General features: G+C 35.2%; 2 protein-coding genes across 5 annotated transcripts in view; one reads left to right on the forward strand and one right to left on the reverse strand.

Annotated features, from left to right (window-relative positions):
• CCDC39 (coiled-coil domain 39 molecular ruler complex subunit) overlaps nucleotides 1-4,785 on the forward strand; it is a 45,550-nt gene extending 40,765 nt beyond the window's left edge. The window contains exons 17-21 of one of the 2 annotated variants that reach the window (XM_026007216.2): nucleotides 256-362; nucleotides 1,213-1,353; nucleotides 1,503-1,682; nucleotides 1,804-1,889; nucleotides 3,044-4,785. In XM_026007216.2, coding sequence (XP_025863001.1) covers nucleotides 256-362; nucleotides 1,213-1,353; nucleotides 1,503-1,682; nucleotides 1,804-1,889; nucleotides 3,044-3,200 — 671 coding nt within the window. In that variant the 3' untranslated portion in view covers nucleotides 3,201-4,785. The remainder of the gene's footprint in view (nucleotides 1-255; nucleotides 363-1,212; nucleotides 1,354-1,502; nucleotides 1,683-1,803; nucleotides 1,890-3,043) is intronic. The other variant, XM_026007217.2, reaches the window with a different exon arrangement.
• A 1,637-nt stretch (nucleotides 4,786-6,422) lies between these two features.
• On the reverse strand, nucleotides 6,423-16,567 carry TTC14 (tetratricopeptide repeat domain 14). 3 transcript variants are annotated; one of them, XR_012000448.1, is made up of 12 exons: nucleotides 16,152-16,558; nucleotides 15,590-15,714; nucleotides 15,302-15,501; nucleotides 14,541-14,625; nucleotides 14,248-14,377; nucleotides 13,804-13,959; nucleotides 13,090-13,161; nucleotides 12,347-12,466; nucleotides 12,122-12,244; nucleotides 9,079-9,704; nucleotides 8,533-8,642; nucleotides 6,423-7,699 (listed from the first exon to the last, which is right to left on the reverse strand). XR_012000448.1 is itself a non-coding variant. In XM_072752603.1 (12 exons), the coding sequence occupies exons 1-12, from the start codon at nucleotides 16,310-16,312 to the stop codon at nucleotides 6,790-6,792; spliced, it is 2,310 nt and encodes a 769-aa protein (XP_072608704.1). In that variant the 5' UTR covers nucleotides 16,313-16,567; the 3' UTR covers nucleotides 6,423-6,789. The 3 variants fall into 3 exon arrangements, 2 of the variants coding, with proteins under 2 accessions (XP_072608704.1, XP_072608705.1); XM_072752603.1 differs by having other exon boundaries at nucleotides 9,587-9,704; nucleotides 16,152-16,567; XM_072752604.1 differs by lacking the exon at nucleotides 15,302-15,501 and having other exon boundaries at nucleotides 9,587-9,704; nucleotides 16,152-16,557.
• Between the last annotated feature and the right edge of the window lie 261 nt (nucleotides 16,568-16,828).

Raw genomic sequence — 16,828 nt, forward strand, 5'->3', positions numbered from 1 at the left:
TAGTTCTAGCAATATTGCATATCACTTCTCTGGGAATTAATTTCAAATGTAAAGAAAATTGCAGCACATTGGCTGCTCTATGTTGACAAAACAAGAATGGCTACTACATGCTCATACTGTTTTTCAACAAATAGATATAAGGAATTTAACTTTCTTCTATAACACAATATGTTAGAAGTTTCGTATTTGTAAGGCTTTAAACCTGCTTTCTACATAACATGTTAAAAATTTAAACTAAGAATTCTCTAATTCTAGGTGATGAGTATGAACTAAAAATCCAACTAGAAGAACAAAAAAGAGCTATTGATGAAAAATACAGATACAAACAAAGACAAATCAGGGAACTACAGGAAGATATCCAGGTATATTCTATAGGCTTTAGTAATAAGCCCTTAGTAAAAGTTAACTGTCGTCATTATCATGTCTACTGTCTTGTTACCTTGTTGAGAGAAGATAATTTTTTAAAGTAGTAAAAGTCTCATTTAATTAAAATAAGGGAAAAAATGACCAAAATATTAAATAAATTAGTTAAAATCACAGTACTAAGCACAGAATGGACTACTGATAATGACTTATTAATTAGTTGATGAATCATAGCTAATTGTGGTCTACCCAGTAACTTTTAATGAACTTTTATTTAATTCCTTAAAGATTGCTCCTTAAATAAAATTTGAAAGATAAAAATAACTTAGTAGAAAGTAGTTACTAAACCACATCATTGAAAGAGAAAACCATGTACTTGGTTAGGAAGCTCTATGTAAACATTTAGATCTTTTTTTTTTTGGCTGTTTGAAGGAACCAATGGTATAAAATTTGAATCTTTGAAAATTACATGCTTTTAACAGCTATTGTTTGATTTATATCCCCCTGCCCCATAAAAATATTTTCCAGTGGAATTATATACAAAACTTAACCACTTGGATGGCTCAGTGGTTGAATGCCTGCCTTTGGCCCAGGGCGTGATCCTGGGGTCCCAGGATTGAGTCCCTCCCACATGCTCCCTGCAGGGAGCTGCTTCTCCCTCTGCCTATGTCTCTACCTCTCTGTCTCTCATGAATGAATACAATCTTTAAAAAAAATTAAAACCATTGTACTTATTATCTACCAACATATACAAAAATAAATGAATTAAAATTAAATGAACACTTAAAAAAATGGCAAGCTGTAAGTTACTGATTCTAACCAATAAGTATTTTAACACTTTTTCTGCAGAGCATGGAAAATACTTTAGAAGTTATAGAACATTTAACAAATAACGTCAAAGAAAAATTATCAGAGAAGCAGGCTTATTCATCTCAACTAAATAGAGAAACTGAAGAGCAAAGGCCAAAGTTAGAGAGAGTAACTAAACAGGTATTGCTGTCTATTTAAAAACTGACCTGTCATATTTATGTATTTTGGAGTTCTAGATGGTAACTCCAAATCCTCCTTCATTCATTAAAAAATACTAAGTTCTGGTAAATAGGTATAAATAATGATTAACTACTGTTGACCAACAACAGTGTGCAAAACTCACCAAGGAGATCCGACTTTTGAAAGACACAAAAGATGAAACACTAGAAGAACAAGACATCAAACTTCGTGAAGTGAAACATTTCCACAAGATCATTGATGAGATGCTAGCTGAGGTCACAGAAGAAAATGCTGAGATCCGTATTATCCTTCAAACATACTTTCAACAGGTACCTTCTAGCTAAAATATTTTAAAAACTTAATATTATGGCATTTATCATAGAGTGAAGTCTAACTAAAAATATTCTAAAATGCAGTGGTACTAATAATTGCTATTGAATATTCCTCCAGAATGGCTTAGAACTACCTACAGCTGGTACTAAAGGCAGTCGCCAGAGTTCTAGGTCTCCTTCACAGACTTCACTGTTATCAGCAAGGTTAGTGGAAGGTTAAAAATCATCTCGTTAACTCTCTATCCTATGCAAATACCTCCACAGTGCTCTCCTTACCTTTACCCACCTTTCTATGTTAGTGTCATGTATACAGCAAACAGCCAGCAGAGCAAGACTCTTTCTGATTTGTCTGAGGTCAGTTTCTATTAGCGCATGGAGTATTTTGTGACTTCCAGCTATTTCAGTAGGATAAAGTAGGGTGAAGTTTTGGAGGTTACATCCTGCATGATTAACCCTCAGTACGGGGTAAATTTAAACCATAAAAAGGCAACTTAAGTGTACAGACATATGGAGTATGGTTTTTATGATTAAAACCACATTATGAAGTTTTAAGTAGTCACAATTTTATTTCATTTTTGCTGCTTTATTTTGCTAACAAGAAAATCATTTACTCCTGCAGTTTAGTTTTATATGCAGAATTCTATCAGGTAGATGTTTAATCACTCTTGTGCTTTGCTGACAAAAATTATTGATGATGATCCTAATTTTAAAATTCCCAATCTCCTACATCCAGTAGCCATCCATTCCATTCACTCATTCAGAAATAAAGGGACATCCTAAAATGTTTAAGTAAAACAAAACTGTTTCTACATAAACATGGTAAACAGTCAGTCACCTGAACGCTTGCTGTACTTTCATATTTTTAAACCTTAGTATTTCAGAATTGTATAGCTAGTTACATGCTTTTCAAATAACCTCATCACTTTATCCTGTCAATAGGCCTCATTTTCTTTTCCTGAGCTTACATTACATAACCTGTTATTGTAGTCATTCTTGCCAGCACCCAGATTCCCATGGTCCCCTTTTAAAAAATCTTTTATGCTTAACTTTTTGCAAAACCTTTTAAGTGCTTAAGGATTCCACTTCTAAATTATAGTTGAAAATATTTTTCTCATAAATATATTTGCTGAACTAGTTTGAAACTCTGTATTACCTTTTTTCTCTGAACTAATTTTTTGACTTAATGGTTATGCTTTACAAATTTAGTACTATTAATATACTTTTTGATTTCTTTAATTGCCTGTGGGTTTTGTTTGTTTTTTGTTTTTTTTGTTTGTTTGTTTTTGCCATTAGCGAGGGGGTCTCTACTAATATAAATTTTGAGTTAAATTTAAAATAGTGTTTTTCTTTTCCTGCAGGTCATCCAGAAGTACCACAAGTGTTGCCTCTCAGACTTCAATTAAAGTATTAGAGCTGAACTTTCCAGCCTCCTCTTCAGTGACTGGTAACATTTCCAGGCCAGCAAGTGCTACCACTATCCCCAGTAATGGTAAAAACAAAAAGGGCAGCAAATAAACATTTTAATCCCTTTTGTAGAAGTTGTAAATACAATAACAAAAATCTTACTTTTAAAATAGTGAATTCCACCCTATACTTGTGGGTGCTGTGTAGTGACATTAAAGAGAGGCCCCCTGAAATTGTGTCAGAAATATGCAATAACTAGACAAAAGTTTTAACCTAGTGGAAAATGTGAAAACGGAGTTTAAAAAAGTCAAGCAATTTAGGTCCAAATAAGCCAAAGAAATGTTTAATTCTCTTAGCTTTTGCCATACTGTTTTCTTCAGAGAAGAAAAGCAATAATAGATTCTTCAGATTCTATGTTCTACAAGCATAGAGAAAATGATGTTTTTCACTGTTATTTTGATGTTTGTTAGATTAGAAAATAGTTTGCTACAGCATCTCATGCTAGCCACGAAACCACACTCAATTCTAAGGTAACACAATCTTTCAGGAAATTTTGTCCTGTGAATAGTTTACAACACTAAAATTCTCATTTACCCTAGAAAATCCTAAAATTAGGTTTGCTTTAGTCAAAGAAACATGTCTCTTGGACTTCTTGGGGAGAAGTCTATTATTCTTTTGGTATGATTCTAAAACTAACCCAAAAAATATTTAACCAAAAAATAGCATTTATTCTCCCCCACCCAAGAAAATAGGAAAGAGCACTGCAATCAATAAAATTACAGGTTAAATTTCTAGGAATTACTCAATTCTGATCTTGAAAGAAGTCAAACACACTAAATATTTTGTTTTCAAGATACAACCAAGCATAAAGAATGTATTTTTAAGACTTCCCCCGCCCAAGATTTTCTGATTTAGTAAACAGCTAGGTGTGATTTGATTTGCAATAGGAATTCCATAAATTTATAGTGGAGGAAGACCACCAGATTTAAAATGTTACTATCTTAAATACTATTATTATAGAACATATGCCCAACATTTTCAACTCTTGGAATACAGTGTGGAATATGATTATGTTATAAAACTTTTAAATAAATGTATCACAATCTATGTACTTAACTGTATATCTCCTTCAAACCTTGAAAGTAATTGTATCAACAGTTGTCATTGTGTAGAAGTGTCATTTACAGTTCCTTCTGAAATGTAGTAGTGGAGTAAACTGGTTTTTCCTGATCATAAATATTTATTGTTTTTTTAATATAGCCAAGTTCAGTAAGATACTTTTTTTGTAAAGTATAGCGTTAAATGCATGATAGAAGATCTAAAAAATGATTAATTTTATGGTCACTTTGTATGTTCACTAAGGTTCTTATTCTCTGCCCTTTATTTGTAAATTACTTGGAACTTGCAATTCAATATTACAACTGTTGTATGGAGACAGGGATTGTCTGACTAGCTCTATGACCTTGGGAAAGTTGCTTCTCTGCTTTTCTCCTAATTTTATACTGAGACAGTACCTATACCAATAACCAAATATATACAAGGTATACAGAGCCTGACATAGGAACTGCACAATAAGTCTACCTATTATTGAGTCACTACTCAAAGGCTAGCACAATATTTGTGGAATGGTTAGGTTCTAGGCCAGCATACAAGTCTGTATTTAACTCTATTAAATAAATAAACTGTTCCAATCTCAGATGTATAATAATGCTAAATGGAGACATAGGGCTCAACCCCATTATCTCCAAATGTGGAGAGTTATCTTAACATCCACATATTATCTTAGAAAGTTACTTACAAAAGTCAAGACACAGTCTGGGTGTGTAAAAACTATAGACATAATAAGGAAAAAAGCCTGCTAAAGATAATTACTAACAATTCTTAGTAAGTAAATCCCCAATATTTTTTGACTGTGATGGGTTTCCTGAATACCTCCTTAGAAACTGGTTTGTATACTCTGCTTATTATGTCCCAGGCAAGAAACTTAGGGAAGACGGAATTCCTAAATTCAGGCTGAGCTGTATAAAGTACTATCCTAACTTTTTGGTACCTGAATGTAACATTAAGCCACAAAGAGGGAAGAAAAAAAAAAAAAAAAAAAAAAAAACCCACAAAGACACCTTGGAAAATGATAGTGCTGGTTGATAATGATACTCAGAGATTTTTTTTTTTTTTTTTTTGTGCTCAGAGATTTTAGTACATAAATTGGTATATGTAAAATACTGAAGATACACCGGCAATTCCTAAAGGTCAAAGACTATGTCAAGGGCACTTTTCACTGTTTACAAAAACCATGCTCTAGGACTATGTACGGATGATATAGGAACTACTAATACACAAAAAGAACCAAGGACTCTTTTTAAGAGGAGTTTCTTGGTACAAAGATGAACGACTAAGTGACCTTTCTACTGCTATTACCCATGGTTTTTGACCAGTTTCTTTCTGTTCCATTGCAAAACAATCTTTAGTTTTTTCACTAGGCTCCCAACACTGAAGCCTGAAGGCCTTAAGCACAAACAGGACATACCCAGATAGAAGGATTTAGAGAGGCAGCATTAAAAGCCTGTTGTCATTTACAGTAAATGGAAAGATTCTAAACTAAAGACCATTATAAATCAACAACTTCTGTTTTTAAATTTGGGAGGATTTTTATGATCTAAGTCACTGCTTCAGCTCTAGTTGCAGGAATTTATTGAGTAAAACCAGGCTTTGTTGGCCTTGTCATTTATTCAGGACCTAAGAAAAGAGGCATCACGGGAAGCATCAGGAGAGAATATTAAGAAAAGAAATGCAGGCCAGCTCTAGGTAGTTAAAAACACGCAAGCACCTCCCAACTAGACATAGGTAATACTAGGACAGTTACCCAATTTTTTTCCCTTTAGGGGAAAACCAGATTTACAGTGATCCTCCTGCCACTGATGTTTTTGCTAAGAGGATTCTTTTTTATTCTGATCTTTTCTTATCTTGCCAATATTTAAAGTTAAGAAATTTCTTAGGGCTATACTGCTAACAATAGGTCTAAAAAGGGGGGGGGGAGAGAGAAATAAGCAAAATGGGCCCCTATTCAACTTTCATGGCTTTATTCCTAAGGTACTTGTTAAGCTGGAGCACAAACCATTTTTAATTAAATCAGGTTTTAGAGGTCAATTAGGAAAGACCGGTAACTCTGTATAAATCTTAAAAGTAACAAAAAAATTTGGTATTTAAATGAATAATCAATATAAAACAGTATGCAAGGAACAATCAACTACTGTATATCCCTTTCAAAAGCTGAGGAGAAAGACAATTTAACAGAAAAGACAATGAAATAATTTTTAAAGAAAACAACCCAAGTGTTCAATGAACAAATTTAATTTTCTCTCAAGCAGCACGATAAAGTGGACCCAAGGGATTCTCATACACTATAATACAGTGAGGAAGCAATACTTTGAGAATTATTTTTAGGTGAGGTTTAGATCATCACAGTAAGAAATACTATACAGAAACATACACATGAAAAGCCTAAAAAAAAAAAAAAAAAAATCAAGCTGTTAGGAGACCCATGATTGAAACAAATATACTTTGAGAATAGCTAAAAAGCATCTGCTTTCTGCAATCTCTACAGATAATATAGCTTTAGGAGCAGAGATTCTGCACTGGACTAGAAGACCCAACTTTCAGTTAATGGCCTTTTTTGTAATGGTGCGGATTCTCCAACGTATTAATTTTTTGGCTTATTTCCTTTTTCTTTCTCAAATGCAGCTATCTGATTAAATATATTGAGTAAATTTTGAGGTAAATTTTTTTTAACTCCACTTGCTGACTGCTCTTTGCTATTTAGTCCATCTGTTTCTGGAACCTCTGTTTTAATGTCCTCTTCATAATTAACCTCTGTTTCATATTCTCCTTGATTTTTATTTAACTGATATCTTTGCTCATGTCTACTGAAATCACGTGATCCAGAATAAGTGTATTTTTTAGATTTTTCAACTGACTTACAAGAGTAGTCTGAGCTTGCTGGTGAAGTGGAACGCCTCGCAGAACCTGGCTCCCACCTCCTATGATGCTCTTTTTTTCCCTCTGTATTTTTTTCAAATCTTCTATAACCATAAATTTTTACTTTGTCCTCTGAATTCCTATAAAAGGAATCCGAGGAATCTCTTCTACTGGAGAAATGTTTTTCTGATTTATATGGTTTTTCTGTTTTGCTACTACTTGCCTGAGCGTAAAAATCTCTTGGATCTTCAGACCTACCTCCAAAATCATCCGGAATTTCAACTGAAGATGAAGAGAGAGAGCATCTATCTTTCTCTTTTACCTGTTTTTTTTGATATGGGAACCTGTCCTGCTTTTCCAATAGTTTTTCCACTTCTTGTTTTTGGTTAAGAAAAGACGCTAAAGTATTGGATGGAACTAGGAAGGACTCATCTTTCCTACTCTGATCTATCTGACTTGAGGAGGCCTTAGTTAAATGCCTTTTGGAACTTCGAGAAGACTCTGAACGGTTCTTCTTATGTTTCTTATGCTTTTTGTGACCAGAAGAGGAAGAAGTTGATGAAGAAGAATCAGATTCATCAGCAGAAGAAACACTTGAAGAGGAAGAAGTTGATTTTCTTCTTTTCTTCTTTAGCCTAAAAAAATAGTTATTCCATCAAATATGTTAAGTACAAAAGCATTTCTTTTTTTTTTTTTTAAGCATTTCTTGATTATAAAGTTCTTAGTTCTATTTTGTTCTCTTGAAAGGTTTCATAAGAGCTGTTTTTAGTTAAGCAATTACTATAATAATCTTAGTTAGCTACAATATTCAATTCTACCACCAGGCATGACTTTTGGGAAAAAATACTGTGTAGACAGTTGTCATTGAAAGCAAGTCCATCATTTCTGGAGACACAGTCACATTTCCAACACTAAAAAACTTAAGCCCATCTAAACACATAAAGGAGAAAAATGAAGTTTTATATCTGGCTACTTCTAATATATAGTTTCTCCTCATCAGCACTACTGACATTTTCACCTGAATAATTCTTTACAATAGGGGAGTATGACAATAGGGGAGTATCCTACAATATCACTGTAGGATATTTTGCAGCATCTCTGACCTCTACCCACTAGATGTTAGTACTACTCCATCAGTTATGATGACCAAAAATGTCCTTGGGGGAACAAAGCCACCCCCCAGTTGAGAACCACTGCTCCAATTCTAAAACATTTCTAAAATATAGATAATTAAAACAATTATATATTTTAATTCTAAGATCTTTGTTTTTGAATTCTATCTTTAGATTCCACTTAATTTCTTTAAATTTGTAGTACACATACTTACAAAGTACCACTGATTGTGATTCTATATATATATATATATTTTTTTTTTTTTTTTCTTTTTCTACTTACTTTACCTCCACATGGCACTTTGGTTCAACTCAGTAGTTGCTTAAGTTAAAATATACTGAATATTATAGTTTACCTTTTCTCCTCTTTTAAGAGCTTACGCAACTTTTCTGCACTTGTTTCTATTTTCTTTGTTTTCTGCTTTTCTTCCTTTTCAGCTTGTTTTTCTCTTAATTCCAAAGATTTCTTTTAGAACCCAGATATCGGAAAAAACCACACGTTAAAAATAGCAGAATATATAAAACCCAGTTTTCAAAAGACCACCCCCCCCCAACCAGAAACCAAACGGGGTATACCCAAATCACCACATATCCAGCATTAAGTATTTTTAACATGTAAAAATTAATCATACAAGTGTTTGGCATTAATCATTGGAATAGCCAGAAGAGCATTGAGGACCATATTGCAGTTGGTATTCCATGAAAAAAGGGGAAGCCATTGCATTGGCACCCATGACCCAGAGTGCAGGAGAGGGGAAAAAATAAAATACATAACAAAATACATGAAAAATTATTTTTTAAAAAATTGAAAAATTTAGACAGGACACAAATTTTATAAATAAAATTCAAATAAATTCCATTAAGGTGAGTTGAGGAAGGAATCACCATGTTCAAATACAAACCATTTAAAAAATAGCACAGCCCAGTTGGATGCATGATTACGTAAGAAATCATTTTCCAGTTTGAGGATGGGGATGAGCAGCACCAGATGTCACAGACACAGCAGCAATGGTCCAATTCAGAAGAAAATGCATGAGAAAACATCATCATCAGTATTACAGGAAAAGGCAGTTTAAAATATTTCTCAAAGAGGTTTTTATAATTAGCTCAATTATACCAACACTGAATTTGTAACCACCAGGAAAGCTCACTATAAGGACATTTCTCAAAATCACATACCACATGTAGGCAGTAGGAATTTTCTCATAGAACTATTTTTACTTCTGAGTACCAACAAAAAAGAAAAGGCACTATGACGTGATGTCAAACCCAATTAGGAAAAGCTGTATCTAAAAACTGTCTAAAGACAGTTTTGACTAAGTAATCTAGAATAGTATTCCCTATAAGAAAGTTAAGTTTTAGCCTCAGTTTCAAACATCACTAAATTCCTAAGAGGAAATAAAGAATCACCTGCATATATTTATGAAGCTTCTGCAAAGCATCCTCTGCCTCTTTAAAAGTCTCATCCAAAGCCAAAGCTTTCTTGTAGTAACTTTCAGCATTTAAAAACTTTTCTTCTTCTTCCAACCTAAATTTGAAACATTTTTTGTTTTCATAAAAACAAAAAAAAAAAATCCTCAAATATGCATATGGTTCAGATGCTTATGAGAACTTAGAGAAAAACCATGTTTGGCAACATTTTCCAAATTGAGCAGTACCTAAATCATGTGCTTATTAATGCTATTTCTCTGGTAAAAAGACAACACAAAACAAAAACTATAAACTCACGTGTACAGAGAACAGATTGGTAGTTGTGTGGGGTTGGGAGGGTGCTGGCAAAATGGGTGAAGGTGGTCAAAATGTACAATCTTCCAGTTAAAAGGTCTAAGTCCTAGACATGTAACGTACAGCATGGTGATTATAGTAATACTGTACTGCATATTTGAATATGGCTAAGAGAAAAGATCTTAAAATTTTGCACAAGAAAAACTGTAACTGATGATGGACATTAGCCAAATGTTGTGGAAATCATTTTGCAATATAAACATACACCAAATCATTATGTTGTACATCTCCATCTGTTTTATGTCAATTATGTCTCAATTAAATACAAAAACAACAAAAAAGTATGAATTCATTTTTGGCAACTATAGCCATATTGTATGTCCAGTATTGAGATTTTAGTATGATACATGAAAACATGGCTAGCCAATATCTTCTCTAAATTTAGTATAATCTTGAGCTTTAGCACAGAATTACAGATTGGCTTCTCCTATATATATGTTTTTTTTTTTTAAGATTTTATTTATTTATTCATGAGAGACACACAGAGAGAGGCAGAGACACAGGCAGAGGGAGAAGCAGGTTCCTTGCAAGGAGCCCGATGCAGGACTTGATCCTAGATCCCGGGATCACGCCCTGAGCAGAAAAGGCAGATGCTCAACTGCTGCGCCATCCAGGCATCCCAAGTTTCTCCGACAGTTTATGAATAATTATCCTTTCTACAGAAAATTTTCCCAGAAAATTTATGGACAAGGTTGGAAATACCAACAGATACAGGTATATCACAACTGGCTGGAATTATTAGATGAAACTCATTAATGTCTATGCTATGAAAAATCAGAATGAGAGAGTCTGGATACAGAGCAGGAAAGGATTTGTAAAATATTTTGTTTTTTGAAAGTAGAAAAAAAAAAAGGTCAAACATGAAAAAAAGTCACAACCCCACAAAAACCCAATGGCTTCAATGGGATCACTTTCTGTCAGACTGGATATAGGCAGTAAGGGATCCACTGAAGGCTATCAACATTTCTAGCTTGGGGGGCCTGGGTGGCAGGTTGGTTGCCAGTCTGCGTTCTGCTCAGGTTGTGATCCCAGAGTCCTGGGACAGAACCCCACATCCGGCTCCCTGCTCAGTGGGGAGCCTGCTTCTCCCTCTTCCACTTCCCCTGCTTATGCACACGTGCACTGTCAAATAAATAAATCTTAAAAACAAACAAAAAAAAACAAAAAACATTTCTAGCTTGGATAACATATAGATGATGTTGCCATCCACTCAGCCAGAAGACACCAGTATGTGGGTAGTAAGACAGTCATATCTTAGTAACTATCTACTTAGTGAGAAAGTAAAAAGTTGCACCAGTTACTTGGGTCTAAACAGAAATTCTTGAGTTAAAAACAAATTTTGCAAAACTCCTTAATTTGGAATTCCGGAATGATCATACAAACTGGAATAATTAAGCAGATTTATGAAAAAAATGATAATTCTATTTAAAAAATTAGTTGCATAAAGATGCTATTGTTATAAATTGGTTTTAATTATTAGAGCACACTATTACTAAAAATCATTTATAGAGGAATACTGTTTTTTCACAATACTTTATAAATTAGACTAGCCTGTTAATCATTAAGTATTTATGATACAACTAGTATGACAGGTATTATGCCAGCATCTCAGGATAGTAACATAAGTTGCAGGGTTTGTTCTTAATGATTTACTCTTCCATTTAATCTGCATTTGTGGATTTTACTGCACAGAGCAGAGCAATAAGCTTAATATGTAACAGCAAAATACTCACAACTATAGAACTCCCAATTCATACTTCTGGCATTAGGCTACTAGAATGAAGAATTAGACATCAAATTCCTCTTTATCAAAACAAATACTTCTTGTGTACATCCAGGAAAAAAATACTTAATTTCTTGGACCCTTACATTTATATTTCTATGTAACGAGAATAGATGTTCAGAACAATGAACTCAAGACACTAAAATATCTTCAACTTCCAATCATAAAGAACCTCAGTACTAAGGGAAAAAAAAAACAAAAAAAAAACAAACCTAAAAGCTTAAAGAGGACTATATTTAAAAAACAATTTCAACCAAAATTGAAACTAAGAGTGTTTTGAATTGAGTTAAAGATGCTATTTCCTTAAGTTCAAGATTTTATTTAAAGTAGGTGGTTGAATATTAGATCTCTAATTTTAAACAAAATCTGATACTTACTGCCCTCCTCTTTCTACAAGTGTCTGGCAGAGGTATTTTCTTGCATTCCTATGAGTTGGACAGTTTTCCAATGCAAGCTCAAAATCTTCTATTGCTTTGTTCAGACTTCCTTTTGTTGCGTATCTAGAGATAAGAAATAAATTAGAAGAATTTATCTTGTGAACAATTCATAAATCTTGTACACATTTACCTTATCAATATTCTTTAAAAGCAAGATTCACTTACAATGCTCCACGAGCTACCAAAGCTTCCACATTTTGTTTGTCTATTTCCAGAGCCTTATTGTATTCATTCATAGCATCTACATGACGTCCAACCTTAAAATAATCAACTCCAATCTTCACACTAAAAAGACATTTGGAAAGCATCATGCACTTCTCAGAATATCCAGATAGAATGTTAGCATGGACAAATTTTTTGTTATTGTTACAGATTTTATTTATTCATTCATGAGAGACAGAGAGAGAGGCAGGGACATAGGCAGAGACACAGGCAGTAGAAGCAGGCTCCCTGTGGGGAGTCTGATGCGGAACTTGATCCTAGGAACCCAGGATCATGACCTGAGCCAAAGGCAAATGCTCAACCACTGAACCACCCAGGCTCCCCTAGCATGGATAAATTTTTAAAACATATCTAATGTGACTAATATTTAGTCTTCAATAATCTCAATATACCTAGGAAGTAATACTGCCTTTGGATAATTCTGTAACAAATATTTATGAATCCATATATCAATATACTAATTCCTTTTGAAAAACATGGAAAATGTTGGTTAAAACAAGTCTGTTAAGTTTACAACATAACATCATTTACACCTATAAAAACGCTACAAAATGCATCATTTTAATTTATTTACAAACAAATTTGGTCTTAAGAATGACGAAAGACCAAAGAATGACTTAAGAATGCTTGCCTTATCCTAACCTTTAGACTAGATAATGCAATTGTTGAAAGACAAATTTTCATACCATTTTAAAGCCCAAGATGCAGACTGTTTCTTTCTTAACGCAGAAGCAAAATCATCTTCAGAGAAGTTTTTGCTATTCAAAGAAAATAAAGTCAAACTATATACTTTTTTTGGGGGGGGTAATCATACTTCACTCTGACAGATAAAAATTCAACACTGAAAAAGTAAATCCCAGGTAAGAAATTTATATTCCATCTACAAAAGAATATTTTTTTTCAAGTTTTTATTTAAGATATAGTTAGGTAACATATAGTGGAATATCAGTTTCAGGAGTAGAACTTAGTGATTCATTCAATTTCAGGAGTATAATAGGCAGTACTCAACACAAGTGTCCTAACACAAGTGCCCTCTTTAATACCTATCACCCATTTAGCCCATCCTCCACCAACCTTCCCTCCATCAACCCACAGTTCTTTTCTGTTAATGTTTATATCCCTCTCTTACAAAAAAAAAAAAAAAAAAAATCTTAAAATGCCAAGAATTATTATTGTTAAACAGTATTTTTAACATAAAATTCTTAAAAGCTTTCTGTGTCTTTCTCTACACATATAATCACAACAGACTCCATTACAGAAGGAAATGGGATCACCTAGTTCATTCACTTTGGCATACTGCTACCACCAGGCTTAGAACAGTCAAATATGTCCCTCGGTTACGTAGCTTTTAAGCTCAGCACCATTTACCTCACCACTTAATAACAGTAAATTTACTATACCTTTGTAGGCCTCTCATTAAAGATGGTGGATTAGATTCATCTATTCCTAGTTTTCCTAGAAGGAGTTCAACTACTCCGGGATTAACAAATCCCAAGGAACTCTGCATGATATTTTCATAGGATTCCAAAGAATTGCTATTTAGTTCAACACTTCTCCTTAAAAAAACAAACAAAAAAACAAACAAAAAACCAACAAAAATATAAAAATGACTTAATGTGATTAGCATATCCCATTTCTATTACAGAAATACTCATCATTTTTATACATGAAGGTGTGGTAATATTATTTTGGTTTTTTACTTAAGGGCTATAAAAATAAAACGAGCATATTTTGAAATAAGAGAAATTAACTTTCTACCTCATCATAATTTGGACACAATTCGCTATTTTTTAAATCAAGAAACTGTTTACAATTAACTTCTTTAAATAATGTAGATAGATTACCTGTAGTATAAAGGAAGCTCTTCAGAACTAATTACACCCAATTTAATACCAGATAGATGTGGTGGAAGAGATGAGCTATATAGAGACACTGCAAGCTTTTCATGGTATCTGTCAATATCTTTGATTCCAGCTTAAAAAAATAAGGAAACTAAGCTGATTAACAAGAAAACACAAACTAACATGAAAATACATAAATCCAAACACTATTCTCATTAGCTAATTTCCAAAATTAATATAAACAAAAATCTGACAACTGTTACTTTTTTTTTTATCAGTATGATGAAACTGATCACCTCGAATAATGTCACCAGTTTGGTAATATGATAAAGGATCCCCGTGGTTACTGTGAGAAGGTACATCTCTTAACGGACAAAGAGCCTGCAATGAGAAGTATTTTAAGACACCACACATTCCATTCTTTCGTGAGAAGTAACATTTTTTTACCTTACTTGTTCAGTATAATCAGCTAATAGTTGACATGAATGTTAAAAACGAGCCCTTTAAAATCTAAATTTAAACAAGGATTTTAATTATAAGCAACTCAAATACCAAACCTTTTAAATTAACACACTATTTCAAATTCAAGACAATTCATCTTGGGCAAAGTATCTTTTTATATAATGTACATGAAGAAATCATTTACATTTAACTGTTGTAAATATAAAAATAAGGAATTTGTTTCTAAATTATCCACATGCAGGTATCTAACTCCAAACACTAAATAAGAACACGTGCAGCTAGAAGAAATAAGTCTGCAATACCAAACTCACCATATCCACTGGTATCTCTGTGCATTTAAAATAGGACTCTATCCCCACCAACCAAAGGGACCAAGCAAACCCCACAAAACCAGAAATGAAGGAGGAAACTATGTAAGTTTATCACCACTAATAATTTTTTAAAAAGTCCTTTATTTTTCTGCAGTTAGTATTTATTTCTCAAAACTATGTCAGCAGGGTACACCTAGGCCCAAGTGGATGCAAAGACCTAATTCTTGCATTGAGAGGACTCCTACCAAAAACAGAAGCAAACAAACAACCGAAAAGTAACTTACTGTGATTTCTAAGTGGGATATATCTCTTATGATGCCACTGCCTAAACAGATCAACACCATGAAAAACCCAAACTCCCGGATGGAACTAATCCTTCCAATCACTATATCACCACGCTCAATATCTCGGAAAAACAGCTCTCTCCGGTCCATACTAGGTATTTCCATGAACTGCTCTAACGGCGGCATGACCGCATAACCATCTGAAATAAAAACAAAATTGCGCCTTGCTTCATCTCAGGTGCACTGAAATAACGCAAAGCGCAATCAAAATATTTTAATAAAACTCACCTTCGTTGTCTTCATTGACTTCAGAAGTAACAGGCGCATCCGATTTCCAGGAAAGTGCAAAAAGCAAATCTGCTTTTTTGGAAATGAATTTCTGTATTTCAATGTTGTCAACTCTCTTCTCTTTTCTTAAAAGGAAACAAAATTTATGAAAACTGGTTTATGGGCAAAACCTTTCCAGGTAGGTCCAAGCTTAAGCTCACGGCTCTCGGGGCCCAATCGCGTCCATCCCTAAGCTCCGGGCCGTACATCCTCTGAGAAAAAGTTTTAATCAGGGAATCCGTCATTCGCCATCATGGAGGTGGAGGGCAAGGAAAGTTAAAAATGACAGTCCCGCAGCTCCCGGTGACGAAGCCCAAGGGATGTTGGCTAAAGACTCAGCGCCTCAGGCAGTACCACAGAAAAGGTTCGGCCCTCATCCTCCCTTGCCCTCGCACCGGGCGAAGACCCTCCGCGGCTCGCAGCCGCGGCCCTGCGCCTTCTCCACTCCCCACCCGGCGGCGCCAGCGGGGCCCCCAACCTGCGTCCCCTCCCCCGTCTCGCAGCGGCGCCGCCGTCCCCTTACCTGCCCTGTAACTGCTGCTGAGGCGGCGGACCCCGGCCCGGCTCGGCCGCCGACCCCAGGAGGCTCCGGAAGTGTGGGTTGTCCTGCTGCTCGCTCCGCAGCAGGGAGAGCAGTGACGGCCCGTGGTAGTTCAGGGACTGCCGCAGAAGGTCCCGGTCCATGGCTAGAGATTGCCGGACCCCGCGACGCGTGGGCTGCTGGGCCCACCGCCCCGCCTCCCCGCGCACCCACTACTTCAGCTCGGCGGCCCCGGTGGCTGAGGAAGCCGCCCGGAAGCCACCGGAAGCACACATCGCAGACCCTTAACACAACCGGCTCCCGGAAGTGCTCCAGGATCGCCCTAGGCGGCAGAGCGCGGGAGCCGCGCGGAGGAGCGGCGCCTCGATCTCGCGAGATGGGGCGAGACTACGGAAACCGGAAGCACTGGGCTAAAGCATTTCCTGAGGTAGAGGGCTGCCTACCGGCTCCGAGGTAGTGATGTACGAGAAGTGTTTTTAAAAAATTTCTCTGGCGTTATTATTACGTTGAAATGATGTAATAATAATGTAGGCTAAATAATAATTTATCCGTCTATTTAATGAGGAGCTTCTAAGCACCAGAGCCAGGGTAAGAACCAGGAAGAAAGGGGACTGACACTCATTAAACACTGGAGTTGTGTTCTCCATCCATACTCCATT

This window comes from Vulpes vulpes, chromosome 3, assembly GCF_048418805.1.
Source record: "Vulpes vulpes isolate BD-2025 chromosome 3, VulVul3, whole genome shotgun sequence".
NCBI classification, from domain to species: domain Eukaryota; kingdom Metazoa; phylum Chordata; class Mammalia; order Carnivora; family Canidae; genus Vulpes; species Vulpes vulpes.

Coding starts and splice junctions, on each gene's coding strand:
- TTC14 (XM_072752603.1), bottom strand. CDS start 16,312: ATGGACCGGGACCTTCTGCGGCAGTCCCTGAACTACCACGGGCCGTCA. Junction 15,715..16,151: donor CAGCAGCAGTTACAGGGCAG/GTAAGGGGACGG, acceptor TTTCCTTTTAAG/AAAAGAGAAGAGAGTTGACA. Junction 12,245..12,346: donor TTGGTAGCTCGTGGAGCATT/GTAAGTGAATCT, acceptor TCTTATCTCTAG/ATACGCAACAAAAGGAAGTC.